Source organism: Melospiza melodia, chromosome 9 (genome assembly GCF_035770615.1).
Source record: "Melospiza melodia melodia isolate bMelMel2 chromosome 9, bMelMel2.pri, whole genome shotgun sequence".
Lineage (NCBI taxonomy): Eukaryota > Metazoa > Chordata > Aves > Passeriformes > Passerellidae > Melospiza > Melospiza melodia.
Window position 1 is genome coordinate 507,699 of NC_086202.1, and position 27,779 is coordinate 535,477.

The window sequence follows — 27,779 nt, forward strand, 5'->3', positions numbered from 1 at the left end:
CATAACTGGCCTGTCAGAGATCCTTAAAGGCACACCAAACGTCTGAACCATGTCAGAACTCTAGAATTTTCCTCCCGTTCTCCAATTTCCAGTCTTTAATTAACAAGAGGATATTAGCCACAGTGATCATTTCACAGTTCATGGAGATTAGAGTGCAAACCACAGTAAATGATGAAGCTGTGACCCCTCCTGAGGCTCAGAGGGGCTCTGGAGGCTGCAGCCTCCCTTGGCTTTGAGCTTTGCCTGAAGCTGCCGGGGCTGCTGCAGAGCCACCAGCCACAGCCCCCAGCCTGGAATTAGGGCATGGGACAAGGGACAAGGTCCTTGTGGAGCAAAGCATCTCGCCAGGGAGCAGTAACTTGGGCATTTGCAGCCTGTTCCTCACAGCAGCGTGCCAGGGCCACCCTCACCCCAGCGCAGGGCTGGGCCTGGTCCGTGTGGGGAGCTGCTGTCGCCATCCCACAGCCAGGCCCAGCCGTGGGGGCTGCAGCCAGGACAGGCCTTTGAAGGGGCCCCGTTTGCAGAGGGACAGCACAGCTCTCATCAGCATCTTTCCACACACCCTTCCTTCTGTGCAGCTTTGCAGCCAGAAAACATTCAGGATGAAAACAGCAGATTCTCAGCCAAATCCCAGCTGGGGTTCCCTGAGCATCCCTCAGACTGGGCTTCTCCCTGGCACCATCCCACACAGATGGGCTGCTAATGAAGTGACCCAGATTACACACGCTCAGCTTGGTTCTCCACGTCAGCTGTGACTTTCAAGCTGTAACTACATTTACAGCCCAATGACAGGAGTGTACATGGGCAGATTCTCAAACCCCAGACAGAGCCACAGCACACCCATAACATTAACCACGAGTACTCTGCTGCAGGCTGGTAGAAATGGTGCTCAGGGCAGCCACTGGCTCTAAGCAGGCTGGATTCCAGCTACAGGCTGCAAATGCACTGACCCCAAAGCAACACTGCCCACATACACCTGTATATCTATCTCTATCTGCTAGGGGGAATTAAAATACTTGAGGTGCAAGCTCTGGCACTGAGTGATGCTTCTTGCTATAACAGCCACGGGGCTGCTGGGAGTTAATTACACAGAGGAGAGACAGCACAACCGTGCAGTTTACAGCGAACAGCAGCAGAAACAGGTGTGCACTAAAACTAGCACTGCCAATATCAAGGTGAAGATTTCACTGACTTTTAAAAGCCAAACAAGATGATAGGGTCAAAAGTTAATTAAACCCATTTTACTTCCAATTATCTGCCTTTTCAGGTTGGATTATTATACAGCTAGGCAAGAAGGGTCTAAGGGCATCATTCCATATTTACAAAAGGAAATATTTTCATTTTTTAATTACAAAACCCCCAGCTTCATTAGTATTTTTAAGGAGTTCCCTAGAAAACTTGGAAAATTTTGCATTACTTTTTTTTTTTAGTTCTTCATTTGCAGTTCCAACACAACCATAAAACTAGAGACAAAACCACTTTACTCAGTAGCCTGAAAATTCAGAGTCAAGGTTACTCAGGAAATACCTTCTAATTCCATCAGAGGTGATCCTGGAAGCAGCCCTAGGCTTCCAAAACAGAAGTGTATTGTTGAAGGCAAGTGCCTGCTATTCAGAGCTCTTCAGTGGGGCTGTTGAACACACCAACTATTAACAGAAAGGAACAGGGAGAAAGAAAGGCATCATTGTTCTCACACTGACCAAATCTTGCATCTACTGTAAATACATTAGAACACTTAGCAGGACGCCTTTGTGTCTTCTGTACCTATGCAAACATCTCATTATGGTTTTACGTCCCTTTCAGAAGGCTCTCACATCCCAAAACATTCCTGCCTATCAATTTCTTGTTGACAAAACAAGAAAAAAATCGTGATTTCTTCCCCTAACTGTTGATCGGAGTGAGCCTGCTGAATCTTCTCTGAAGGAAACCACCAGGAGTGATGCACTCCAGCCTTTAAGACAGGTATTTAGCCCACAAGATCAAACTCGAGGTAGTCTGAACACTGCTGTTCAAAATGAACACTCTCTCCAAAACCACTGCTACCTTTATGGTATAAAAGTGCAAAGACATAGCGTTTTTAACTGAAGTGTCATATCTTGTGTCACTTAATGCATTAAACAGACATTTCCACCACAGAAAATAAATATACCAATTAAAATAATTTTTAAGTATCAAGAAAAATGATACTTGGTCTCCAAGTCCACTTTGGAGCTTTTGAAGCATTTTAACCTGCATTCAGCCTGTATTATCCAAGATACATTATTTCCCACAGAGACAGACCGCACTTAGCACAGACCTCAACAGTGCCCAAGGCAAAGCTCGAGCAGATGCTGAATGTCAGGCTTGCTGTTCCCAAGCCAACAGCTCTGTCAGGCTGCAGACCAGCAGCAGAGAGTGCCATGAATTCCAGCTTGCTCCATCCAGGAAAACCGGGAAATGCAAGCCATGACACATCCCCAGATACAGCTTCTGTTTCCCCTTAGAGAGCATTAACCCCCAAACACTTCCCCACTTACTTCATATCTCATGAAATGCTTAAGTTTTCTCTAAGTCCCAAATGCCACTCTCTGTGCTAGCACCAGACAGCTCATCCCCACCTGTGCCCTGTGTGCTGTATCTGAAGGAATTCTACAGGGAAAACAGGAGAATATCTGTCTGGGCTTCCTGCTGTGAAAACACAAAACTCCTGAACAGGTTTGTCCAGGTGCTCACCAGATGGCCACCTGCACACTGAGTGGAGCCACCCTGCTGTCCCTCAGGGCTGCTGCCCGGGTACCATGAGAGCTGCCCAGGGCAGGCCTTTGAAGGGGCCCTGTTACCCTGGGACGTGCAGCCAGCCCAGCCTGGGCTCCAGGGACACAGAGCTGCCCTGGGACGTGCAGCCAGCCCAGCCTGGGCTCCAGGGACACAGAACTGCCGTGGGATGTGCAGCCAGCCCAGCCTGGGCTCCAGGGACACAGAGCTGCCCTGGGATGGGCAGCCACATCCTGGGGGCCCACACAGCCCGGCCTGGGCTCCAGGGACACAGAGCTGCCCTGGCACTGCAGGCAGGCACTGCACAGGCCTCACAAAGCACAGCCAAATGCCAGCTGCTGCCAGGTGAGCCCAGGCACCTCTTGGAGGAGGCCATTCCCTGCCATACCGCCCTCATCCCTGTCCCAGCCTCTGGCACTGCTGTACACCCTAGGCAGGGATGATTTATTTGTTCCCTGGTACGTGCAGCAGCATCTCCCTCACTCATCTTTTGTACAAGAGCAAGAGGAAGACATAAATGTAACAGAAGCAGATCTGGAGTCTATCACTACATTGAGAGTCTGAGCTCAAGGTTAAAAAGTCTTCTCCTCAGCCTTAACAGCAGAGAACCAGCCTTTCAATGTCAACACCCAGCAGGCAGCTCGTGTCCCAACAGCTTCTGATCCTGCCACACACAAACCTGAGCTCCACCACGGCCAGAGCCAGCACAAAGCTGATGTCCTGCAGACCCGGCCAGAGGCAGAGCCATGGCAGTGCTGCTGGGAGCCAGCACACCCAGAGCCTGGCAAGGGATGGAAGGCACTGGCAGGGCTGGCATCCACATCCAGTGTGCTCAAATCCAGAGCAGGTAAATCCTGAAAAGATTTTGCCTTTGCTGGTTTGGCCCCTCCACCTTCCCAGCTGCTGCAGCTCAGTCAGAGAAGCTAAAAATACTTTACTTTCTAAAAATCCCTTTTCCATGCGAGGCGGAGCTGTGGTTACCACAGAGATGGCACCACGCAATCCCCACAGATCACTCCACATCACCGTGGCTGCACAGAGCTCCCAGATAACCTCCCGGTGAGGACGAGATCACTGCAGCCAGGCTCACCCCACGGTCAGCACGGCTGCCAGAGCTGCCCCAAGAGGGGCTGGTGACCTCAGCCAGGACTGTCAGCCTGGCACCTGACAGCACCACCACAGGGGAGGAGACACAAACACCCACAGAAACCACAGCCTTGTATTCCACAGTATTCCATAAAGCATCACTTGAGCACCAGTTCATTCACACGTGACCTTGCTTATGTACAATTAATCCTGATGGACGGGACTACTCTTAAGAACTCATTCCATTTTCTATCTTACCATCAAACAGCAATTCTTCAAAGCCAGGAACACTGCAGGCACACAGCCTTCCTGACAATGCCAACAAATCCAACGAGCCATGGTGTTCCTCATGATGCAAAGCTGAGCCTGCTTTGAATCCTTCAGAGTCCAAGAAGAAAATGTCATTGGTATGTTTCAGAAAGATTCATCCTATTTTAGTACAAGGGATTGAAAATTACAGTTCTATTGCTCTACTGATATGTGATCAGCAGGAAAAATGCTAAGAGAAAGGATGGTACAGTGCAAAAATGAGGACATGTACGAAAGAAGATACCTAGACAAAAAGAGGAAAAAAAATATCCCTACATAGAGGATTTAACAAAAAATCATCCCAGATTAATACATTCTCTGCACAACCTTTCAGAAAGCTTGATATTTCAACCACCAGTAAGAGGTATTAAAAGACCAGGCAACAGAGTGCTTTTGAAATAAGAAACCACCAAATTTCCCAAGAACATCCTTAGTATAAAAAGCAAATGAATACGAAGTCAAACCACCCTCCTCAAACCCACAGCCCTCAGCAGCTGAGTGCTAGATATCCCAGGTCAGATCCCTCTACATGTCCTCACGCAGCTGGTGACAGACACACTCCATCCAAGCCCTGAATTCTAGAGAAGAAAGAATATTACCTCCATTTACTGGACCTGGCTTTAATAAACTCATTGATTTCAAAAGACTCTTAATCAGTCCAGTTTTAAGGATGTACATCAGTAGCAAGAGTGGCAATAATTGCATTTAATTTCTCCAGCTTAAAAAGCTTACTGTACATTTCCTCATCCAGATGAAAAAGGGGGAAAATATCCAATCAATCAATCAATCAATCACATTATGAATTTCTGAGAAGTCCAGATACATGAGATACTCCATGGACAGGAAAAAAAGCAGTTTTCCCCTTGCCTTTAGTAGGTCAGCATGGCCAAACACTGGAGCAACAGAGGAGGCTCCTGTGCTGAGCACAGGGCTGGAGCCCCTCTGCTCTGCAGCCAGACTGGGAGAGTTGGGGCTTAGAGGGGCTCCCAGAGAGCTGGAGAGGGACAGGCCCTGGAATGTCAGGACGTGGGAATGGCTCCCCGCTGCCAGAGGGTAGATTTAGGTTGCGTATTTAGGAGAAATCCTTCCCTGGCAGGGTGGGCAGCCCTGGCACAGGTGCCCAGAGCAGCTGGGGCTGCCCCTGGATCCCTGGCAGTGCCCAAGGCCAGGCTGGACATTGGGGCACCCTGGGACAGTGGGAGGTGTCCCTGCCATGGCTGGGGTGGAACCATATGAGCTTCGAGGTCACTTCCATCCCAAGCCGTCTGTGACTCTGTGACTGAAGACAAGGGTGCAAGTCAGTCTGACACAGTAAAGCAGGGTGACAGCTGCTTGCTGCTCCCCAGGATCCACACCTGCCGGTATCGTTCCTTCCCTTGGCTTCCCAATGGTTCCCACACTGCCCACAGAACAGTGCCACCAATCCCAACAGATAGAGAGCCAAGGCTGTCATAAACTCAACAGCCAGAACCAGTCATTAAATCCATACTTAATGAACATCTTCAAATTCATCTTCAAATTAATCTCACATGTGATATGAACTAACAGGAGTTTTCTGTAGATTCTAAAAATCCAGCAGCTCTGTTTCTGTGAGATTCTCATTCTTGAATAATTTAAAACAGGCAGTCTCTCTCTCTGTGTCTCTTTCACTCCTCCCCCCGCCCAATTTCGCATTCCTGTCAGTACATACAAACATTCTGCAACAGCTTTCAGAGTTCAAAAGGAACCACAACATCACAGCTGGCCTCTGATAAATTTCACCTACATTCCCATACACTGTCTGTAGAAGTTTTAAATTAAATATTTCTATTCTCAGCAGATTAGATTGTTGAGAGAAAGCAGATGCCAGGAGAGCTGGAAGCATCATTAACCCCAAGGGCTCCTGCAATGCCTGGGAGCTAATTAGGTGAGATAAGAATGAAGATGATGCATGAAGCAACCCACAAGCTCTGCTGCAAATCAAGGGAACACTGAAGAGCAAAGCCTGTCTGCTGGCACACCTGAAATCGAGCTTAGCCCCCAAACACATGAATAAAACATGCTGGCCAGGCATCTGAGAGACAGGCACGTCGGAGCACTGGGAACAGCCTGTAGCACCAGTGGAATCTGCTCTTCCCTTCATCAGCACGGAGAAAGCTTCTCAGTGGGAGCTCCCCAGGGCTGTGTGCTTGAAAGAACAGCACAGTCACCTGTCCAACGCCCACAGCAGAGCCTGAGTACAAGCTCTCCTCCCATCCCCTCCATCCCTGCCATGGAAATCTGCATCTTAAGGACGGAGCTTGGCAAGAGTTCCAGACAGCTGCACCCGCTTTGCTTGTGCCACCTTGGCTGTTGTGCTTTGACCACGTGTGATGCCAGGGGAAAATAAAAGGATCCACTTGCAGAGCACGGCCCTGATCTGTGTTTGCCAAGCTCCACAGAGAAGGGAGAAGCCAGAGGAAGGCTGGAAGAGGAAAAAAGCAGCCATCAGGTCGTGTCCAAATTGAGCGGATGAATGCAAGCTTTGAACGAAGGAGGCTGTCTCCTGCCCAACAAAACTCTGCTGCACAAAGCGCACCCCAAACATACACCCCTGTCCACAAAGCCTTTACCTCTGGCTCTGAATAATTTCACTGCAGAATTCACCTCTTAAGATGCAGCATGTCCCACATGCTGCTGCTGAAACCATTTTCCAAAGAAGCATTTATCAGAATTTCAGCCCTTTGGCACAAAACAACCTTTATGGAAGATGAAAAAAAAACCCAAAATGGCTGTTTTTATCCTGCTAGGTATCTCCCTGCACTGAAAACTCTTGTATTACATTACAGAAGGAAAAAAAGCTCCACTGTAAGAGTTAGTAAACGCTGCACCTGTCACTTAAACCCAGACTTCTGGTTACTCTTTCCATCTCTGTTTTACCTAAGAGGCACATATTTGTTTCTATCATTACAGCCTTAACCTGAAGATACAGTGCCCTCAGTTTATATATATCCATGCACAATACTTGATGAAGGCAAACAAAATACAATAAAAATATTGCACTGGAGTGTAAAACTTGGTTTATCAATTTTCAAAAAGTTATCCAAGGAGATGGCTCAGGAAAAAAAAATTCAAATCCAGTAACACTTTCAGGCAGCTGTTAACTGCAGTCACAGCATTCGTGCTTGAGGATCAGCTGGAAATCCATGTTATTTGCACTGTAACACAGAACATCATGAGAGAGGCTCCCAAGGAGCGTGGGAATGGAATGGCAGAGTTTGAAACACACATGGCCAGTCCTTTACAGCCAGTGACGCAGCAACATCATTTTCACACAATCACTTTTCCAGCAGTTACTACAATTTAAGAAGAAAAAGTAATTTCAGTGAGTTTCTGAAAAAAAAAAAAAAGCATATTAATCCCTAACACATAAAGGTCTCATCAAAACCTTAAAAGATTTGCTAAGCACAATTATTAATAGTTTGCCTGTCTGCTTTGATTATATTTGACATAGTTTCCATATGGAAACTTAAATGAAATTTCATCAAGAGCTTTACTTTGTTTAAAACATCAATCCATCTAATGTAATAAATATTTGCAGATATAGGAAAACATCACCTTTGTGCGTTATCCTTATAAAGAAGAGTGAGAGAATTCACACACAGCTACACACAGCTTCACTCCAATGCTTCCTACTTCCTTCCTGAATAATACACACCTTATCCTCCAACCCAGTCCTCAGTTGTTCCACTTTGAATACAGCTCTTTTGGCATCACTGCTTGTATTTGTGGAAAATCTTAATTATTTTCTTTGCACCAAGAGGCTTGTGGGGTCGATGAAGTTACTTACATAGATAAACCCTATGAAATCTCCCATCAAAAAACCCCCCAAAAACTAACAGAGCTGATAAACCAGTAAGAACAGATACTGCAGATACTAGTTCCACCATTTTTCCATTCCTGTCTTCCCTTGTACACAATTACAGTTTTTGTGTGATATTTAATGAAAACCCACTAATTTATGCAAGAAATAGAAGCAGCCACATCAAGGTCAAAACTTGGATAAATAATTTCACATCATTTTCATTAAGACTGTCATCACAAGTTCACGTCCAGCACTCCAAGTACCAAGTTACAGTGCTCTCTGGAATCAGCCAGGTGAGCACCTGGAGCCCTGTCTGGAGACACCCTCAGGTGAGGCCAGACCCCTCAAACCCAGCCCTGGCACACAAGTGGCAGTGCCACACGAGCACTCGCAGGGCTGTGCCCAGGGGTGCAGCACACTGCTCCTTTCCTTCCTTCCTTCGCCCCACTGCTGGGAATGCCACCAGAAACACTGAACACCTGCATCTCCTGCCTCTGGCCAGCCTGGGCACACAGAAACACCAAACACCTGCATCTCCTGCCTCTGGCCAGCCTGGGCACACAGAAACACCAAACACCTGCATCTCCTGCCTCTGGCCAGCCTTGGCACACAAACACCGAACACCTGCATCTCCTGCCTCTGGCCAGCCTTGGCACACAAACACCGAACACCTGCATCTCCTGCCTCTGGCCAGCCTTGGCACACAAACACCAAACACCTGCATCTCCTGCCTCTGGCCAGCCTTGGCACACAAACACCGAACACCTGCATCTCCTGCCTCTGGCCAGCCTTGGCACACAAACACCGAACACCTGCATCTCCTGCCTCTGGCCAGCCTGGGCACACAGAAACACCAAACACCTGCATCTCCTGCCTCTGGCCAGCCTGGGCACACAGAAACACCAAACACCTGCATCTCCTGCCTCTGGCCAGCCTTGGCACACAGAAACACCAAACACCTGCATCTCCTGCCTCTGGCCAGCCTGGGCACACAGAAACACCAAACACCTGCATCTCCTGCCTCTGGCCAGCCTGGGCACACAGAAACACCAAACACCTGCATCTCCTGCCTCTGGCCAGCCTGGGCACACAGAAACACCAAACACCTGCATCTCCTGCCTCTGGCCAGCCTTGGCACACAGAATCACCAAACACCTGCATCTCCTGCCTCTGGCCAGCCTTGGCACACAGAAACACCAAACACCTGCATCTCCTGCCTCTGGCCAGCCTGGGCACACAGAACACCGAACACCTGCATCTCCTGCCTCTGGCCAGCCTTGGCACACAGAACACCGAACACCTGCATCTCCTGCCTCTGGCCAGCCTTGGCACACAGAACACCGAACACCTGCATCTCCTGCCTCTGGCCAGCCTTGGCACACAGAAACACCAAACACCTGCATCTCCTGCCTCTGGCCAGCCTTGGCACACAGAAACACTGAACACCTGCATCTCCTGCCTCTGGCCAGCCTTGGCACATAAACACCAAACACCTGCATCTCCTGCCTCTGGCCAGCCTGGGCACACAGTCAGCTGCTCAGCTGGGACATTCAGCAGCACTAAAACAATGAACACCAGGTTCAACACATGAGGAAAAGCCATGAATTGACAAGTATACTTCAACCTTTCTGCTCACTAAATATATAAAGATGTGAAGGTTCCTCTTCCTGACAGGTAGGAAGGACTGACATCAGTACAAGAGAAACACTTTGCTGCAACATACCAACTAATAAAAATCATTCTAAAGGATGAATACAGAAATTGTGCTTGGGGCTTTTACTTTCAGCTTTTCACTAGGTTTAAAAACTAGCAAAGTACTAAACTTGGTTTATCATGAAAATAACATATTCTGTTTAACAAATTAAAAAAGGTCTATTCTAGACACACTAGTCCTAAACATTGTTGAACTACCAAAATTCACAGTTACTTGGTAAAAATCCAGGAACGATCATGTTTTCATTTCCCTGTTATTTGCAGTGCTCCAAAGGAGCAGCAGAGCTCTGGGCTCACACTCTGCTCACAGGCACAGCCACTCACAGAGGCTGCTCTCACAAACCCAATGCTGGGAACGTCTGTGCCAAGTTTAAAAAAAGAACACCAACTTGAGAAAGAAAACTAAAAGAAAATCCAGTTATGGATGGCAAGCAGAGCTTCTTGTGGCTAGAGATTTCAGGGGGCCTTGGCAAGCAAGGATGGCAGATAAATTTCAAAAATATTCAATTAAACAAAATGAGGTACAACAGAAATTGCACATTGCCTCCTTTTTTTAAGGCCAAATCTGACGCTGCTGTGTTTGCAAAGAACACTCAAAGAAGTAAACAAGATGCAGCGATAAATTCCAGCGAAGGTCTGAAGCCCTGCTCAATGAAAGCAGGACAGTTTTGCTCCCTGCCTTGGTTTGTGCTCTGCAGTTTACCAGAGGAGCAAATGTCAGGCAGTCTGGAGAGTGGGCACTTCAGAGAACTGTGTCCCTCAATTTTCAGCACAGCTGCTGGGCCAAGCCCCATCACAGCCATTTCCAGAGTGCCATGAGGAGCACAGGCTTTTCCAGAACGGTCCTTGCCATCCTTCACTCGCACAGCCAACCCAGCTGTGTGCTGACCTCCTCTGCAGAGTGTGCCCAGCACCGAGCAGCCTCTCGGGTACTGAGCTGCCCAACAGCACAGGAACTATGGGGGGAACCAATTAAACAACTAATCAATCAGTGTGCCAAACAAACAACGTGTGCAGCACGGCCACTTCGCCGATGGTGCGGCATTCCCTCAAGTAATCTCACCTCTATTCCTACTTACACGATTTAAGCAAACGCAGCCCCTGATGAGAAGGAGCAGCAGAGCTGTAGGGCAGGCTGTCCAAACCCAGCCCACACTCCCAGCAACAGCTCTGCTCACACAGCAGCCCCTGCTTGTCAGGCGCCCCAGGCTTTTAAATCATCTCTGTTAATGCCAACTCCTTTGGCATTTGCTTTCTGTTTTTCCACAAGGTAAGATACTTGCTATACTCCAGGTTCTGTATCAGGCACTGAATTTTAGGGAGGTTTTAAAACCAGTTTGTTTTCCCATATTGAGATCCTGTCTTCTCAGTACACACTATCATTTACAATGTGTTTATACTGCCAATTGTACTTAGGGCTCTCCAGGCACCATAACATTAATTAATCATAAATACAACCTGAGCTCAGTTCACCTGTTGCTCCTGTTTGAGATCCCTAAACAGCCAATACATCTTGCTATATATGAGATTTCTGTATATACATACAGAAGTGTTTATGCAACATGGCTTTAGACACAAGAACTTCATTTTTAATGCATCTTTGAAGCACAGGTAATGATAAAAGGAGGAGAAAGGTACAAGACAGACAGAAGGGAGAACACTGCTCCAAGAAAACTCACTACCATGGAGCCTGGGTTACCCTTCCAAACCTAGGAGAGGATTAAAAGGACCAAGGAGATTTACTACCTCTCTAATAACTCATTTCAAGCACAGTTCACTGGGGCAATATTTACTGCAACCTGTTCACATCACTTTTCCTTCAAGTTCATTGTCAGAAATCAGTTCCTTTCAAAATATATTTAAAAAAAATCACACAACCAAAACCCCCAAACAAAACAATTAAAACACCACCACAAAAAAAAAAAAAAAACCAAAAAACAAAACAAAAAAAAAACAAACCAACAAACCAGTGAACAAACAAAGAAACAAAAAAGCCCATCACACAAGTGGCTAACTGCATTTCTAAAGCCTGGAGAGCAGTGCAGCACAGAACTGCACACACAACACTCAAACCAGCATCTGCCCTGACACACAGAGCTGCAAACACAACACTCAAACCTGCATCTGCCCTGAGACACTGAACTGAGTGCTTTGGGAAGAATGCAGCTTGTGCTCTCTCTTCTCAAAGATCTAACATCTATTTCCAAAATGCACTGAAGAATGCCACTTGAATTCATGGCTACTTGAATTATTTGGAAAAAGCACCCATTTGTCTCCCATGGCAAGTCACTGCTATTGCTTAGAGACACGCAGAAAAGTCAAATTAAGTAAATCCCCCAATTCCAGATGGGGTTTTGGCAAATCCACCTACTGTACTTTCACATTATGATTTGCTTATACTCTACAGAAGAAACACTTGCACAATTCCACATCTATTTTATAGAACATAGGATTATACTTACAGTGATGTACCTCAGGTTGGGCACACAACAGAAAGGGATACACTGCCCTGAAACATCAAGCAAACAGCCCTGGAAGGCTGTGGGCACCTTTCCTCTACAAGCACAGACACCATATACCTCCTATTCTTTACCGTAAAACATGTACTTGAAGGAAAAATACCCATTTTAAGCAAGAAAAAGCATGAAAAACGGAACAGAACACATGAAATAGTCTAATAAGCGGTCTTTGTCAATGTCACATTTCAGAAACACTGGAAATGTCTACTTTAACAAACAACTATGTAAGTTTCCCAACTTTTTTCATATGGCCATTTAATCAGAACTTCCATTTTCTTAAAGCTTTTAAGTTCATGGATTTAATTAAGAGGTTTTGGAAGAAGTGCTATGAAGTCAAAGTAAGAATTTCAGTTCTGCCAAGATCTCAGGAAAACACCTCATATTTTTCAATTAATTAAAATACTACTGAACCTTCTGGAAAAGCTGAGCAGCTGCAAATATGTCCCTCTAAGACAGTGTGATACACAGAGGTGACAGCATGTGCACATTTCATGCAAAGTTAAAGTGCTATCTAACATACCTTCCAATCCTCAAAAAGAGCTCTGAGGAGCTCTAAGGGACACGGTAACATGACCCAAGCATTTCCAGAATCCTCAGCAAAGCCAGCTTTTCACTGAAACTGAGATTCACCATGGGCTTATTCTTGGATTTGGAACAAAAAACAGTAACAACCTTCCTGCCGAGTATGAGGCTACATAACATTCACTTTTAACTGTCTGAGGGTTTGGGAGTTTGGGGATTCGCTGGGGTTTTTTCTTGGCTGGGTTTTATTTGTTTGCCGTTTTTTAAAACAACTGTCTCTTATGCAGGACATACATTAATATTTCAGTATTTGTGTGACATCCCAGGGAGATGGCTGCGATTCTGGATAAGAGTCCTGTCCATCCTCTCCTGCTCCAGTCCTTGTTCCCGTTTCTGGATCCCGCTGCAGAGGTTAACCTAAGTCACAAACCATTCAAAACCGAGCAGCGTGTTTGTGGTGCATGGCACAGATGGGGCGCTCCACTTCCAGGACACGACCCTGCACGGGCTTTCAGGATAAACCCATGCCCACCACCTCGAGCAGCAGGTGAGACAGAGACTCCTCCAATAAAGAGCTCACACGGCTGCAAAGCTGCTTTCTGTTGGCGAGACAACACTGCCGATAACCCATAACCACGGCCTCAAGAGCCGCCACCAGCCCCGCCTGCTCCGTGAGCCTGCCCCATCTCCGTGCGCTGTCCCTGCTCGGCCGGGACTGTCCCCGCTCGCTGCCCACGAACCACCCGCGAGCCCCGGCTGCGCCGCCCGGCGCCCAGCGGAGCGCCCCGGCCCCGGGGAGGGCCCCGCGGGGAGAGCACAGCCCCGGGGAGGGCCCTGCGGGGAGAGCCACCCCGGCAGGGAGAGCCCGGCCCCGGGCAGGAGCGCCGAGCCAGCGGGAGGCAGTAAGTACCTCAGTGGGATCAGGCCTGGAGCACTCGGCTCCGGGCAGGAGGGGACAGCCAGCGGGAGGCGGTAAGTACACCTGTGGGATCAGGCCTGGAACATTCGGCTCCGGGCAGGAGGGGACAGCCAGCGGGAGGCAGTAAATACACCTGTGGGATCAGGCCTGGAACATTCGGCTCGGGGCAGGCTCCGGCCCTGCCCTGCGGCCGGGGAGGCGGCACTGCCCCGCAGCCGGCGGGCGAGCCCGGTCCTGCCGAGCCCCCGGGCCGCGGACAGCTTCACGGGGCTGGCAGAAGCTCGGGCTGCGCCGGGTGAGTCACTCCAAAGTAAACGGCAGGTCTCTGTGCTGAACGTGACATGGGGATTGAACAGTAACGTAAATCCAGAGGAATGCTTTCTTTTTACTTTCTGTCCTATTACGTCTTTTCCCAGCCCTCAGCACAGTTGTTTAGATCAATCATACTTCAGGTAAAAACCAGCAATGCTGCAAGCACAGGAGTAGGTAAAAAAAGAAACATACAACCAGAGCAGTTTCTCTGCTTTGGAATCACTTCCCAGCACGTTCCTCTGCTGCAGCTTCATTTTGGGGTAAGTACCACATTAGCTGCCAGTAAACCCTGTGGATCCACTGCCCTTATGGTCCCAGGCACTTGGAACCTTCTTCCGGCTCTTTCCCACTTCTGAAGTAACTGGGAACAGCGTATTTATTTGCTACTGAAATGTCAACTGAAAAGCAAACAAACAAAACCCGTCAGAGCTGCAAGCCTGACTTGGAGACTCCAGTTCCCACACAACAAGAGAGCCTGAGGAAGCTTTCCCAATATTTAGAGGCTTTATAAGCTGACAGACATGCATGGTTTTTTTTAGGAAAGCATGCACACGTTCCAGTTCCTGGACCAGTCACTCCGCAAAGCATCTGGAAATGGTCTACATCCATAACAGGAATGCAGATAAAAAGGGAATGAGGATTTGCCACAAGATGTTGGACAAAGAAGTATGCCGTCACCCCTAGCAAGTGCTGGAAGGCAATGGGCAAAGGCATCAGCAACAAAGATTAAACCAAGGAAAAAATGTAAAATGTCTGGCAACAGAGTCATAGACTGTGCTGGAGTTTTGGAGGTCCACTCCCTGCTCCAGCAGTGTCCCAAGAGCCAGGGCTCAGGGCCCTGTCCAGACGGCTCCCAAGTACCTCCAGCGATGGAGGTGCCACAGCTCTCTGCCATTTCCCTATGGACCCTTCCTGCACTGTTCTGAATGCAGCAGTTTCTACCCTTATCTGTTTAATGTGCGCTTTCATTATACAACACTGAATGTTCACACAAGATCATTACTTTTAAGAGCCACAAGCAAGTCTTGCACTGAAATTCATCTACTTATCAAGGATGTTTCCCTTCACCTGGCTGATACAGTTGTGTCTTCCTCCATCCCGGGAGACAACTTTCTGTTCACATACCTCAGTGACACTACAATGATACTAACAGCCTACAAGGACAAGCAGATACACACAACATTCATGTAATTTACAAAAAAGTGGGAAAGGAACTACAGATCTTTTTTTCTGAGATAAGTAAAAGGTGCACAATGGTCATAAATAAATACTTTAATATTTAGTAAGGACAGCTGAAAAGGGTTTTTTTTCCTTTTTGCTAAAAGGCTGTCCACAAGACAAATGAGAACCGGCCTCAGAGTCTGGTGAGCAGTGGAGCCAGGATCAAGCCTGTCCTCCCAGCCCAGAAAAACAACATTGCCAGTTCATGAAAATAAACTTGTTTCAGCAGAAGACTTTTGGGTCACATCCAGTTCTCTGAAGTGTGTGGGTTGGTCCTATCATACAGTCCCACCCAGTTCTTGACTTCTTCATGTGCCTGGCAGCATTTGAAGTTAAAAATAAATATAATAAATACCCAAACAGTTTTTCAATTTCTTCCTCCAATAAAAAGCACAATAGGAATTGTAGATCAAAACTTTCACTTTGAACAGACGGTTTTTAAAAACATTTTGAATGGTCAGGTCAGGGACACAAAGAGCCAATGCTTTTGTCAAAGGGAACTTTCTTTGTGCAAATCTGCTGCAGTGCTAGACCCAATGACAGCTGTCAGCCCAAGCGTGCACAGAAAGGTCTTCTCTGCCCAGAGAGTCTGAGAAAAGCACAAATTCTGTCCTTAAATAAAAATTCTGAAGTAATTAAAACAGAGCCAATGCTTGCTGATGGTACTTGATGAGTACAGATTTTCAAGTGATTTTTGTACCCTTTCATACTCACTTGACACACAGAGTTCAGCACACAGTTTTGAGCTGTTCCTACAGGAAAACTAGTTTTGCTTTTCCAAAAGGATTAGTAAAGCCTCTAAATTTAGAGTTTGCCACACCAGGAAAACAAAAAGCTTCAAAACAAGCTCCCAGCACATCACTTTAAAAGCTTTAATGAAAGAATTCAGAATTAGGTCATGCTCCCAATGCCTGTGTGGCTCTACTGTTCACCCACTGCAGTGCCCACAGTGCCACCAGCCCCGCACAGAGGTGCTCCAAAGAGCCCAGCCATTAACATGCAGAGCCTTGCCAACACACTCAAGCATTCCAAGACAACTAAAAAAAAATGTCTTTTCAAGAATGCAGTGGGAAATGGGAAGTGAGGAGCGAACATGTAGAGGCAGCTCCACCTCAGGCGAAGTGCAACAAGCAGGTTTGCTCCCGCGTGTTCCCATGGCACCCAGAGCCCGTGATCCGCGCTCTGCGCCGCAGCGAGGCCTCGCACCGAGGGGGAACCTTCTAGAGAAGGTGACGCGCTCCACATCCTGTAAACAGTGTCTGCCAGCCTCACCGGAGCAGCTCTCCCTGCTTCTACTCACTCCCGTAACTAGAGAGCTGGTTTTGCTTTGAGCTTGTGCAAGCCAAAGAAGGCTCACACAGCTCAGATTATCTGCGCCTTTGTTTGGCCAGGAGCTTCTCCAGCAACCCAGGGTGGTGCATGCCCGCACAGGCTGCGCTGCAGTCCACAAGAGGTGTTCCTCTGCCTTTCCTGAGCTAAAGCTGAAGGAACAAGCCATTGCTGTGGCTCTCTTCCATGGCCCACACACTCCAGCTGCCCTGACAGCCCTCCGTTTGCACATCTGCTCCAGCTGCAGAGCCATGCTCACTGCCATCACAGCCCTCCACTGCTCTAGCTCAACATCAGAACCTCCAGATCATCCTTCCAAAATGCTCCCCTCCTGGGCAGGAGAGCCAAGACACCGTGTCTGCAGCCTGCCCCAGGCACGGGGACCTGCTGCCACCTGCTCTGGGTCACACAGGATGCTCGTGCCTGAATGCAAACGGAGCCCAGATTTCCAGAGCCTAGCCCAGCATTCCCACCACTAACCACACTCCTCCTGGAACACCCCTTTTGCCCTGAAGGCAGCTATTTCTTTCTCCGGGCTGTTTTGAGGGTTGGACAGTCCAGGGCAGTTGCTGCACATCAAAGGCACACAGTCCCTGTCTGAACTGTGGTGGCTGCTGGTCTCCCATGCTGTGATCTGCAGCCTTGGCTGCTGCAGTCCAACACCATGGGTTCCAAATTTCAGCCTGATTTAAGGAGACATTTTGTGTTGCAAGGGAAAACGTCCAAACCACCTCATTCCAGCACCATTTCAGACTGTCCCTGGGCATGTCTTAGAGATGCAAATCAGCCCAAATGAACACGTTTTCCTTCTGGCTTTCAAAGACTGAGCACAAGCAGGATAAGAGCCAATGCCTCATGCTCAGTGGTTCTGGAGCTGTCAGTGACCTGCAAGGAGCAGGCAAGCCCAGGGCACACATGGCCCAGAGCTGGCCAGCTGACTGCAGCCTCCAGCATGGATGCAGGAAGCAGGCAGAGGCAAAAGCACGTGTTTGTCTCAGGAAAAAGCTTGTGTGTGAGAGATCAGCATTTCTGCTCCTTTAGCCACACGTTATCCAAAAGCTCTGGCTGAGCAGAGCCCCTGGCTGGCCTCTGCCCAGGACAGGAACCCCAAATCACCCATTGCCTTCTTTCTGGCTCTGCTGCAATTCCGTGTGACATTAAAGCCTCTCCCGACTACAGCTTCTGGATGTGAACTACATTAGAAAGGAAACCAAGGTGAAACCAGGGAAAAGAAGAAGAGACAAAAGAGGCAGGGACAGCAAGCAAGGAATATAGGCAGGAGAGCTTTTCACCAGCTTGGGAAACAGCACAAGAAAAGATCAGAAGCTGTTTTAGTGCAGACAAACCAAAACCTGAAGGGAAAATCCTTGCAGTGACAAGCACAAACGAAAGGAAAGCTCTCCATGGTGCACCCGGGCACCTGTAACCACACCCTGAGCCACGGCCGTGAAGCACAGCCCAGAGGGCTCGGCTGCTGCAGGTCATAAACACCCAGGTGTCAGGGACACTCACACCCAAGAGCTGCTGCAACACACCCTCAGCTGCCACCAGGGAACAAAACCTGGGACAACACCACAGGGTAACTGCTCTCCTTACCTTGAATGTTCTGCTTTCAAGGACATCATCTGTTACAGCTGACTGACTCATGAAGATGAGTGCTCAACAACTTGAAGACATTAATGAAAGCCATCAATTATATCTGACTTCAAATATCATATAAGAACAATGAACACTTTTGTTTGCTTCAAAATGTGCTTTAACTTCAAGTTTTGCCAATAACAGGAAAAGCGCTAGAAATTAAAGTGATTAAATAAAATATTTACATTTTAAAATTATGTACTAATACTGATAGTGGTGCTAAGAGTGTTGAGTAGCTATTACACACCATTGGAAGAAAAGAAGCCAAAGTAACATTTTACTTTTAACACTCACTCTTCCCCAGAATGATTATTGTGCTTAATGCGACCTACTCCACATTAGGAAAAATAACATTTTTACATGGAAATTTCAGCAAGGGCAGATGCCACTTCAGTAATAAAGATGCTGAAAGGATGCTAAAGGTCTCTGACAGGCCATTCAAGCAGCCACTGAAGTCACAAGGTCCTGTTTTCCCATGACCACCTCCTGTTCACCATAAAGAAAGTGAAAGATGGTTAGAGAATATGAAATAAAGTATTAACCTGCACTAACACAGATGTATTTGGGGAGCTTCCACATACTAAAAGCACACAACTGCCTTGCAGTGACACCTGGCTGCCTTTCTCCTTTTTTTCCCCCATTTTAAGGTAAGAGTTTAGGAGCAGAGGACAAGGCGAAGCGGCAGCCAGGGTGGTGGGAGCGACACCTTCCAGAGCCACACCTAAACCCAGTTTGCCTTCCAAGGCAGGGCAGTCACTGCATTTCCTCTTCCCACTGGGATGCCCACAGTGGAGAGCAAACTGGGTTTAACCTGGGTTTAAACGGGATTTAACCTGGAGAAAAGAGGAGAGTGTGCTCGGGGCAGCCACGCTCACCTTCCCACAAAAATACAGATCAAACACACTCCTCCTTCAAGTGACTCACTTCAAATCATACACCAGGAGTAAGGGAAGAGCTTTCCGAAGGAGGTGAGTACACACGGTACCAGAAAGAGACAGAAAGCATCTGAGGTAAAAAGAGGAAACACATTCATGGGGGTAGAATATATAAACAGTATGACTAAATAAGTAATAGAAAAGGGGAAAGAGAGAAATAGTAAGTAAAAACCAGATCAGCTTTTTATGTAAATCAGAAAATCTGAGGGCTTGACTCATATTCTGTGTCTTTGAAGTCAAATTTTGTGGTAGAAAAATTGATGATGAGAACTTTGAAACAGGAACAAAACCCTTAAAATATGCCCTAGTGCTTGTCCAAGCTAAAAAACAGAGACCTCTGTGTAAAGCTTTCTTCCTATGGTATCCTACCCACATTGCATAATTTCATTTTCAAATATGAAATAAAATAGGAACTAAGTCCTTTTAGAACCTCACATTGATACACTGATGATTTGTGGAAGCCTGACAAGCTGCAAAACGCCAACTCTACTGCTATAAAACTACATTGAAAGAAAGGTGTAATTATAATGTGCTTTGCCACTATTACCTCCTGGTGTTCCATGTGCCCGTGTTGTCAGGCATAACACTTAATCAAAAGGGAAAAAAAAAGATAGTCTAGAAGATAAACCTCTGAGCATCTTTCTTAAGGAAGGTTAGACACTGTACCAGCTCTTAATGGAAACGCTCTTGCTCAGAAAATTGTAAAACTATCTGCTAAAAAGAAAAAAGTGCTGGATTTTCCAACCAAAATCCCTCCCACAGCATCCAAAGGCACCCAAAGCCAGGGCTGTACCTCAAAGTTCCACCTCCTGCACAGGGAGTTTCGAAGAGAGTGAAACAAGATAACCTCCTGAAATACAACATAAACATGAGTATGGCAGAAACTGAAAGAAAAACACTTGAGAGGCTGCCACAGAAAACCAAACAAACAGAAGGAGCAACAACTTTTAAGAAATTAACAAGGCCACTCCCACAACAAAAAAAACCCAGAAAGCAGACATCAAAACAATCAGAAACTAGAAAGCAGAGTGTAGAGACAGAGAAAGGGAAGCTGGAGATTACTTATTTCTACAGTTCCCATCATAGAGAACACTGAAAAATACTTTCTGTTGGCCTTCTTTGTTACTGCTCAAAAAGTACATGGCCCTCAAATGCAAGTCTGAGCTGTGAGCACCCAGTTTTGCAGCAAAGAGAGCAAGACAAGAACCCCCCAAGTGTGGGGCCCTTGTGAGCCAGCAGAGTGCTCAGTGCCAGGCTCAGCCCTGCCAGAGGCACCTGGGCACAGCTCCCCCAGACTGGGCAGCACAGCGAGGAGCAGGGGGCCAGGGCAGGGCCAGGCCAGCCCCCTCCCCATCAGCCTCTCCCCCTGCTCAGCTCTGCTGCTCCTGCCCTCACCGGGCCAGAGCAGCTCACCTGGGGAACGCTCCACACTGGGGCATCCCACAGAAACATCACCCTCACCTGGGGAATGCTCCACACTGGGGCATCCCACAGAAACATCACCCTCACCTGGGGAACGCTCCACAGAAACATCACCCTCACCTGGGGAATGCTCCACACTGGGGCATCCCACAGAAACATCGCCCTCACCTGGGGAATGCTCCACACTGGGGCATCCCACAGAAACATCACCCGCACCTGCTGGGCCAGTCTCACCTTCCACTCCAGCTAGCACCAACACTGCCCGACCCTAAGGGGTCAACACAGGAATAACAAGTTTCTTCTAAAAAAATCACAATGAGTCAAACTCCACCTTTCACTCAACCTCACAGCTGTGGTTTGAAGAGAGGGCGCCTTGAATTGCAACATGCTGCTCTTAATGCTTATTTAGTAATCAAAACCAAACAAATACATTTCCCATCCTGAAACATTTGAAACGTTCCACAAAATTCAAATAATTATTCCTTGGGGAAAGAAATCTAAAAAAAAACTAAAAAGAAAGCCAAAAAACCTTTTATAGTTATCAGCAGCTAAATACACAGATGTCCAATACCAAAACAAACCTACACCCACTGCTTCAGAATCAGAAAATTAGGATCAGACATGATAAAGAGAGACTACACTGTGATCACCACCCATCACAAGGCCAGGCTGCTTTAAAAATTATTATGGGAACTATTTCTATTTCAAATTCAATTGATAGACTTCAGCTTCTAACAGAAGTAAAGAATACTTCAAGTCCAGAAGTAAAGAATACTTCAAGTTCATACTCAGAATTAAAGACTAAGTTTATTTATAATAATACTACAAACAGGCTTGAAGCAGGAAGTTCCATCCCTGCCCTCTTTGTGTACTTTAATAAAAAGGGACACATTCACCCAATGTGGAGAGGTGAAGGCCACCTTGGAATGTCAGAGCTCACTGCCCTACCGTGGCACTGTCACATGAAGGCCAGTGTTGTACAGAGACAAAGGGAACAGGGGCTCAGGTAGGGCAGTGATGCTGTCAGTCATTCAGAGTTCTGGGTATCAGCACCATTCAGCAATTCCCTGGCACGCTTCTTCCCTCCTTCTCTTTTAAGCTATTAAAATAACATGTTCTGGTTAATTTTTACCTACCTTGTCATCATTGCACATCTATTCTGACTAAACCTGTCCTGAGAATTTAAGGATTACATACATCCAGCGCATGAAGATGGAAGGGTTTGGCAAGCTCTGACCTGATTTAGGCTCATACACTGCAATTCCAAAGACAACTGGAACAAATGAACTATCTTTCGACCTGGGGAGAAATGTCAGAACCTGTACAGCTAAGTCTGCTGGGCATCATGGAAATCCTTTCCCTAAAGGCCTGCATGGAGAGACTTAATGTCTGTTTAATTGTGTGGAGACAGTCTGTGATGGAAAACCAACGCAGATGGTCAAAGTCCCCTGAGACTGACCAGGAGCAAGAGATGATCTCAGGTGTGAGCACCAGGGTGTTTTTGCAGCGTTTGTGCCGGCACCAGGCAAACACGCAGCACACACAAACTGCTGGGGCAGCCGCAGCCCCACTGCAGAGGGCCCGGCCACAGCCCCTGGGCTGAGGGCAGCTCTCCCCACAGCCCCGTGCAGGGTCTGCCGCAGCAAAGGCAGCACCGAGCTGTTTGGGAGCCCCTGAACAGAGGGAAGGGGATGCACCAGATGGAAAACACCACAGGGCACAAATTAAACCCCTGTACAGCAAAAGCAGGGCCAGGCAAATGGATTCTGTGCCCACCACAGCACTCAGCTCACTGCAAGGTACATGTGAAATTTTGTCAGTGCAGACAGAGGAAGCAAAGGAAGCAAGGAATCAGGGAGAGAGAGGATGGGATCACAGGTTTGGGTAGGGAGGGACTTTTAAAGATCACCTGATTGCATCTCCTGCCATGGGCAGGGGCACCTGAGGAGGGGGAAAAGAGAAAGTGACTCAGGGGTAGTGTGAACTCCATCTTTTGTTACTGGGTATACTGTGATAAAGCCAGGAAATTATTCTACAGCAAGAAAAGCATTAAATGCTTAACTAAACACAAAGGTACCAAAAATCATACACATTCATATTCATGAAATGCACACGTTCATGTAACTTGGAAGAATATTTGAAAACCTAATATTCCATTAATATTTTCAATGAAGCAGCAAAACTGCTAGAGGAATGAAATGAACTCAGCTCAGTCCCTCTTCACTTTGCCATGTTTATTCATGAGCTCCCAGGTCACCACTGCAACAGGTAATTAGTGGATGGGGATGGCTGGCAGGAGCAAACTCATATGTTATCCTGACCTGCTTCTGGCAGCCAGAGAGCAAAAAAAGCAATTCTCCCCTCTTTGCAAAAGTACAGGCAGGTCAGCTTTTCCTGATCTAGGAAAGACTGTCCCACCCAGGCCAACCTGCCTACCAAAGGTATTTTGAGCTATGAAATGCTGATCTCAAGAGCATTTGCACACACAAGCAAACAGTGCTCACACAAAACACACCTGAAGTGCAAACCACAGGGAGACAGGGCAGCCCTGTCAGAGCCATCTGGGTTTGCTGGGTGGGAGGGAGCAGGAGACCCCCCAGGCCCAGAGCCCCCTGCCCAGACCCAGCCTGCCCCGGCAGCCTCACACATGCACGGGCACCTGCCCTGGAGCTCCACGGGAATAACGCTCCCCAGAGGGAATAACGCCTCCCCAGAGGGAATAACGCCTCCCCAGAGGGAATAACGCCTCCCCAGAGGGCTCTGGCCACCGCAGATGGGAGCCCAGCACAGGGCCACAGGAGTGGGTGACTGCAGGGTGCCCGGCCTGGCCACCCCATCTCCAGCACCCCTGCACTGCCCTGCGACAGCACACGCTGTTACCCAGCCTGGAGCTCAGGCTACATCTCACTAAGAGTGCAGCGTTAAATTAAAATACATTTCACCCACTGAAATCAGAAATAGAAAACATGAGTTAAAGGAATGGGAAGTGGTTTTCCAGCCCAGCTCTGGCACAGTCCATCAAAGCAAGTCCTTGTTCAGGACTGAAACCATTCCAGGTCACAGCAGAGGAACATATTCCTCGACTGCACGGGAAGGGCCCAGCAAGCAGGAGCAGCCGCTGACAGCTCCCACACACAACTCGAGAGCCAAGCCCCCAAACCCAGCTCATGTCACCTTTCCTGCACCCAAACTACACTAATGTAACTCCAGAAGCCCGGCAGGCAGCCAGCAGTCCCAACCCCAACAGCCACACACCAGGACCACAACCACAGGCGTTCAGAGCAGTCTTTGCATGTCCCACCCTGCAGTGGAACCGATCCAAACAAGGCTGGTTTCGCTGCTGCAGAAAGCTCAGTTGCTGACGGCAAGGCAGCAGCTGGCTAGAGCTGGAGCGTGTTCCCCCGGTACAGCGAACATCGCCCGGTGAGCGCACCCGGAGCCCCAGCACCCACCGGGAACGGGCAGCAAAGGGCTGGGTCTGACAGCCGGGGAGCCTGCGGGGACACGGCCCCTGCCCCGGAGGAGCACGGCGAGTGACAGGGCTCATGGACAGTGCACAGAGGTGTCACCCTCGGCTCCAGCCACGGGGGAGGAAAAAGGCAGGAACCACCTGCTGAACACACCAGCATCACTCACACACAGAGGCCGCGTACGCCCAAGGCCACAGCCACGGCAATCACTATGAAATGAACATTTCACAACGTTATTTTAATACCAAGCGGCACGCCTAAGTGTAAAATTAACTGTGGTGATAACAGTAAAAGTCCATTTAAATTGAAGAAAAGGTGAACTGCATCCTTTGACTACAGCAGTTACAATCAAAGTCTGAACGCCAGAAAAGCCTTTAAAGTGACGAAAAAGCTAAGTGGACCTTGAAGACCAGACAAAAAAACTCCCTGGGTTAGGGCACCTCGGGGCTCTGTGCATCAGGCTTAGAGCAAAGCCCCTCCTAACACACAGCAAGAACAACACACAGCGCGAGCCTGGACCCAATTCTCTGCCAGGGTGTATTACTTTATAACGAGCAAAGCTCCGGCAGTGCTCCCCTCGCTCTGTGGGACGTGTCCGCACTGCTCGGGCACAGACGGGCTTTGCTACCGGCTCCAGCGGCTCTCAGCAGCGCCCGGGGTGCGGGAGCCCAGCGATGGCCATCAGCATCTGCCTTCACTCACGCCCCGAACCGAGCGGAACCAAGCGTTCCTCGCCCTGCTCGCCCGTGCCAGCTGCGGCTCTCGCCTTATCGGCAGGGATGAGACGCGTTCCGGAGCTCTGCCCTGTCACCACGCCGAGCAGAAATTACGCTGCATTTTGGTGCCCCACTGTGCCCGGCGGCCGGGGAAGGGCGCCCGGAGGCGGGCAAGGCGCTTCGGGGTCTCTGCCGCGCCCCGGAGGGCCCCGGGCGCTGCGGGCGGTGCCACACGGGACCACCCCGGGCACGGGGACGCGGCAGCGGCGCCCCCCTCCCCCGGCGCTCCGCGGCCGCGCCGCCGCCCCGCGCTCCGGCAGAGCCGTCCCAGCCCGGGAGGCGCCGGGGCTCGGCCGGACGGGCCCCCAGCGCCGCCGGCACCCGCGCTCGGGGCGGCAGCGGCAGCGCGGGGGGCGGGCGGCGCAGCGACCGGCGGCCCGCGAACCCCGCTCGCCCCGGTGCCCGCGGTACTTACGTCGTCGAAGAGGGACCCGACGTTGGCGGTGACCAGGAGCACCCCGGCGCCGGCCGCGGCCGCCTTCCCCGCCATGGCGCGGGCGGAAGCGCGGCCGGGAGCGGCGGCGCTGCGGGGAGCCCGGGGGCGGGCGCGGGGCGCTGCGGCGAGCGGGGCGCCGGGCCCGCCCCGTCAGCGCAGCGAGAGCTCCCGGCGCGGGCAGCCCGCGAACATCCGCGCCCTGCGGGGCCGCGGCTCAGCGCTCGCCCGCCGCCGCGCTGCTGCTGCTGCTGCTGCCGGGACGGCTCCCGCCGGCGGAGGCTGGCGCCGGGCCGCGGCGCATGGCAGGGCGGCGGTGCCGGCGGGGCTGTGCGGCGCGGCGCGGTGCGGTGCGGGCCGTGCGGGGCTCGGCGGGGCCGGTGCCGGTGGCCGGGGCGGGTCCGGGCGCTCCGCGGTGCCGCCGCCGCTCCCGGCTGTGCGGGCGGGCGGGCGCGCCGGGCTAGCGCTCTGCGCGCGCGACGTCACCGCCGCCTCGCGCCGCTCTTAAAAGGGCAACGCCACCCGCGGCGGGCGCGCGCACGCCCGGCGGCGCCGTCCCTCGGCCCGGCGGGGCCCGCGGCGGAGAGCGCGGCCCGGGGGACTCGGCGGGGGCGGCTCCCCGGGGGCCGGGCGGGGCCGGTGCCGGTGCCGCCCCACCTGCGCGCAGCGGGGCCGCCCGCCCGGTACCGGGGCTCGGAGCGCGGCGGGGCGGGCGCTGCCTCCCGTGGGGAGCGGCTCCCCCGGCCCGGCGGCCCCTTCGGCAACCGGGGTCTGTCTCCGGGGACGGAATGAGATGAGCCGTTGTTGGCCCCGGCGGTGGCGCCGCCCGAGCGCGGCTCGCGGGATGCGGTACCGGTCCCGGAGGGGCCCGGCGCGTGTCGCGATAGGCTCTGTCGCGAGGGGCCGGCGAGCCGGTGGGTGATGCTGGAGGAGCATCCCGCCGCTCGCCCCGGGAGCGCGCGCCCCGCCGAGGGCTGCGGGCCGTGCGGAGCCCGCGGGTGCCCCAGAGCCCTCCGCAGCTCACGGCAGCCCCCGCGGCGGAACAAACCTGCCCGGTAACTTTGCCAAAGGAGCCCGAGAAGCGACAGATCAGTCACGGCCGCTGTGCGTGACACATCCCCGGCGCGGCCCGTGTCTCGCTGCTCGGGGACAGGGACACACGGCGCGGAGCCCGGCGCCCGAGCTGGGCAGCCTGGGCAGGGCGCGGGTGACGCTGAGGGGACAATCCTCTCCAGGCTCCTCTGTGGCAAACTATCGGGCCGGGATGCGGCTGGAATGGCAAACGCCCTGCCAGATCCGGAGCGCCGGCCTTCCTTGCCAGAAGGTGCAAATTAAATATACAGTTAAATGAAAAGGATATTGAAATTCTGGAATTCTGCTTCATCCATGGGATACTTGCTGACCTTTAGTGACCTGTAGCACACAGATAGATGCCATGCAGAAACAGAGAACAGTGCTGGACTTCTCTGGAAAGTCTGCTGCAGGGTTTTGGGCAGCTCCTGAGACAACTGCATTAAGTTGAACTGTAGATACAGTGATCTTACATGGATGCAGCTATCAGAGCTGTCGAAAGTGAGCTGATCCAATACACCACCCTGGTGTACCGTGATATATCCACAGACAGGGGAAAAGAAAATAAATCGGGGAAGGAACTTTTGCTGCTGTTGTGTTTTTGGCGCAGTCTTACAGCGTTCGGCCGGCAGCGATTACATCAAAGGCAGGGTGTGCTGGAGGGAGCCGTGTCAGGTTACACCAGCTGGAGAGGGATCCCGGCCCTGTGGCATCCAGGTGAAAAGTTTGGCAGTGCTCAAGAACAGGAAAGTAGGATGAGAATAACGCAGCGAGCAATCGCCGCTGCGATGTGCAGGGACTCTGCCAAGTGGCAGGGGCAGCTGTGCAGAGTGAGAGCATCGCAGCTGCACACGAGCAGAGCGGTGTCCCACCAGCCCGGGCTGGGGGCTGTGAGCCCCTCACCTTCTGCGCAGAGAGGAGAGGGTAAGAGCTTAGGAACAGGAGCATGAAGAATCACAGCACCCACAAAGCATGTTCAGAGGAGTTCCTGAGAGCCTGCTTTGGCCAGCCAGGGATTATCGTGGAAGCTGTTTCCAAAAGCAAGGCACGCTCAAGTGGGTGAGGTGCAGTGGCAGCTGAGAGCAGCAGCTGTGGGGAAGCACAGGGCGGACACAACATCCCACACGCCCATGGAGCAGCCCAAATGGGCGGCCTGGGCTGCTGCAGGAGCCTGTACAAACGTGATGGAAGATGCAGGGGAGGGCTAGAGCGGACGTGAGCTGGTTTGCAAGGCAAATTGTGCAGGGCTGATACTTTGGTGCTTGTTAAATTTGGATGAACAAGATCCATACCTGCGCTATGTGGGAGCAAAATAACTGGGAAAATCCGCTTGAATATGAAAGTTTGCCTGTGGCAATGGGGAAATGAGCACTGAGTAAAGCACTCATAAAAGGTGAGGGCTGAGTTCTGTGTCCTGACGTGAATGTTAAACCTCAGTGGGTGCTGCAGAGCTGATGCTTTCTTTCATCTGCTGCACAGGATAACTCTCAGAGGGGGTGGCACAGTATAACGGTGGGGAAATGGGAG

At 50.4% G+C, this 27,779-nt stretch overlaps 1 protein-coding gene across 3 annotated transcripts in view; it reads right to left on the reverse strand.

The window, feature by feature from the left end:
* INPP5A (inositol polyphosphate-5-phosphatase A) overlaps positions 1–25,248 on the reverse strand; it is a 181,365-nt gene extending 156,117 nt beyond the window's left edge. For all 3 annotated transcript variants that reach the window (XM_063162928.1, XM_063162929.1, XM_063162930.1), the window contains exon 1: positions 25,164–25,248. In XM_063162928.1, coding sequence (XP_063018998.1) covers positions 25,164–25,238 — 75 coding nt within the window. In that variant the 5' untranslated portion in view covers positions 25,239–25,248. The remainder of the gene's footprint in view (positions 1–25,163) is intronic.
* Between the last annotated feature and the right edge of the window lie 2,531 nt (positions 25,249–27,779).